At 35.7% G+C, this 1,620-nt stretch overlaps 1 protein-coding gene across 1 annotated transcript; it reads left to right on the plus strand.

Annotated features, from left to right (window-relative positions):
* Positions 1 to 393: 393 nt before the first annotated feature.
* Positions 394 to 1,283, plus strand: SARC_15691 (hypothetical protein; the record flags this gene model as incomplete). The annotated part of the gene is made up of 2 exons (XM_014290194.1): positions 394 to 617; positions 1,106 to 1,283. Coding segments are annotated over 2 exons (402 nt in total), but the record flags the coding sequence as incomplete, so codon positions are not given.
* Between the last annotated feature and the right edge of the window lie 337 nt (positions 1,284 to 1,620).

Genomic DNA, 1,620 nt, shown 5'->3' on the forward strand with positions numbered 1-1,620 from the left:
ATACCATAATATATATATGTAAATATACATACTTATATATATATATGTAAATAAATACCATACATATATATTTATATATACATAAAATACATATATATATATATATATATATATATGTATATATCGCATTCACTTTATTAATATATATCACATTCTGTTCATTTGATACATGTCACTATCTTCAGCGAATTCCTACTCTAAATGGTATCTAGGAAGGAGTTATACTCGCGACTACGCATCTACCTGCGCTATTTATAGACTTCACTCGATATCTTGGTGTGCGATTTGAATCCGAAGCGTTTCTCATTTGTTCATTGTCCGTTGAGCAGTGTTGACGACGATGTTTGTGTTGTGCACTGTGGGCCTATTTTCGGGCGCTCACGAGTCCATAATATGAAATCACGGGTATCCCCCTTGGCCTCCTTCTTTCTGACTAAAAACATTCATATCGAAACATTGATATCTCAGATTCGGGAGTTCAGTGTGCAGATGACAGAGTTTGCGTCGGACGATCCACTGAAGTGGAATGTGTATATGCCTTCCTTGCGCTCGGCCACTCTGATTAACTTCTATCAAACCAACAACTTGGGATCGCTTGCTCTCGTTGCGCTTCAAACGTACGATATCTATTGTCCATCATATGTAGTATGCATACATAAATCATATATCTATATATCAATATGTATGTATGTATGTATGCGTGTGTGTGTGTGTGTGTGTGTGTGTATAGTAGTAGATGCACTTATTTATCCGTATTTGCGCTGATTAGTATATGCATTGTTACTCGGGATACATTCTAGTAGCTTTTTTTAGGGTGAGGGTACGTCTTGAAGCCTAAACGGGCTGCGACCAAATGAACAGTTTCGCTCGGTTATAGTTTTTATATCTTGGTTATTATACCTAGTACGTGTACTGTCCTTGCCTGGTTTTTGTGCTATGTCATGGCAGCGACCAGTTAATAGCATACTGTATGGACTATTATATCTAGTACATTTAATGTCCCTGACTAGTTTTGTGCCCCGGCAATATTTGAAATAAATGCATTCAATACCTCACACGCATACATCTATATATACACACATATATAAATATATGCATTCAACAGGGTGGACTACCTCACCCTGGAGTTCTGCTCGGGTGCAGGGAATTTTGTTTTTGGCTCCAACGCGACAGTCGTAGGCGGTGAAGACACTTTCGTCATACAAGCGCGGGCTGAGCGTAGTGGAATTATTATTGGTCAGTCGTACTCGGTCAGGATCACCATGAATAGAGGCATGGAGGAGGTAAGTATATGCACAATCATGCATATCTGTGCGTGTGCATGCATATGTACATATACACCAAATCACACATAAACGAACATGCACATATGTATAGCGTTGGCCAGTCGTACTCGGTCAGTGCCACCATGAACAGGTATATATTGATATATATATATATATATATATAGTGATAAATGTTTATTTATATGTATATATTTATACATATATGTATATATTTATACATATATGTATATATTTATACATATATGTATATATTTATACATATATGTATATATTCAAACATATGTATATATTTCTACTTTTCTATATATATATATATATATGTATATTATGCACA

Source organism: Sphaeroforma arctica, assembly GCF_001186125.1.
Source record: "Sphaeroforma arctica JP610 unplaced genomic scaffold supercont1.6565, whole genome shotgun sequence".
NCBI classification, from domain to species: Eukaryota; class Ichthyosporea; order Ichthyophonida; genus Sphaeroforma; species Sphaeroforma arctica.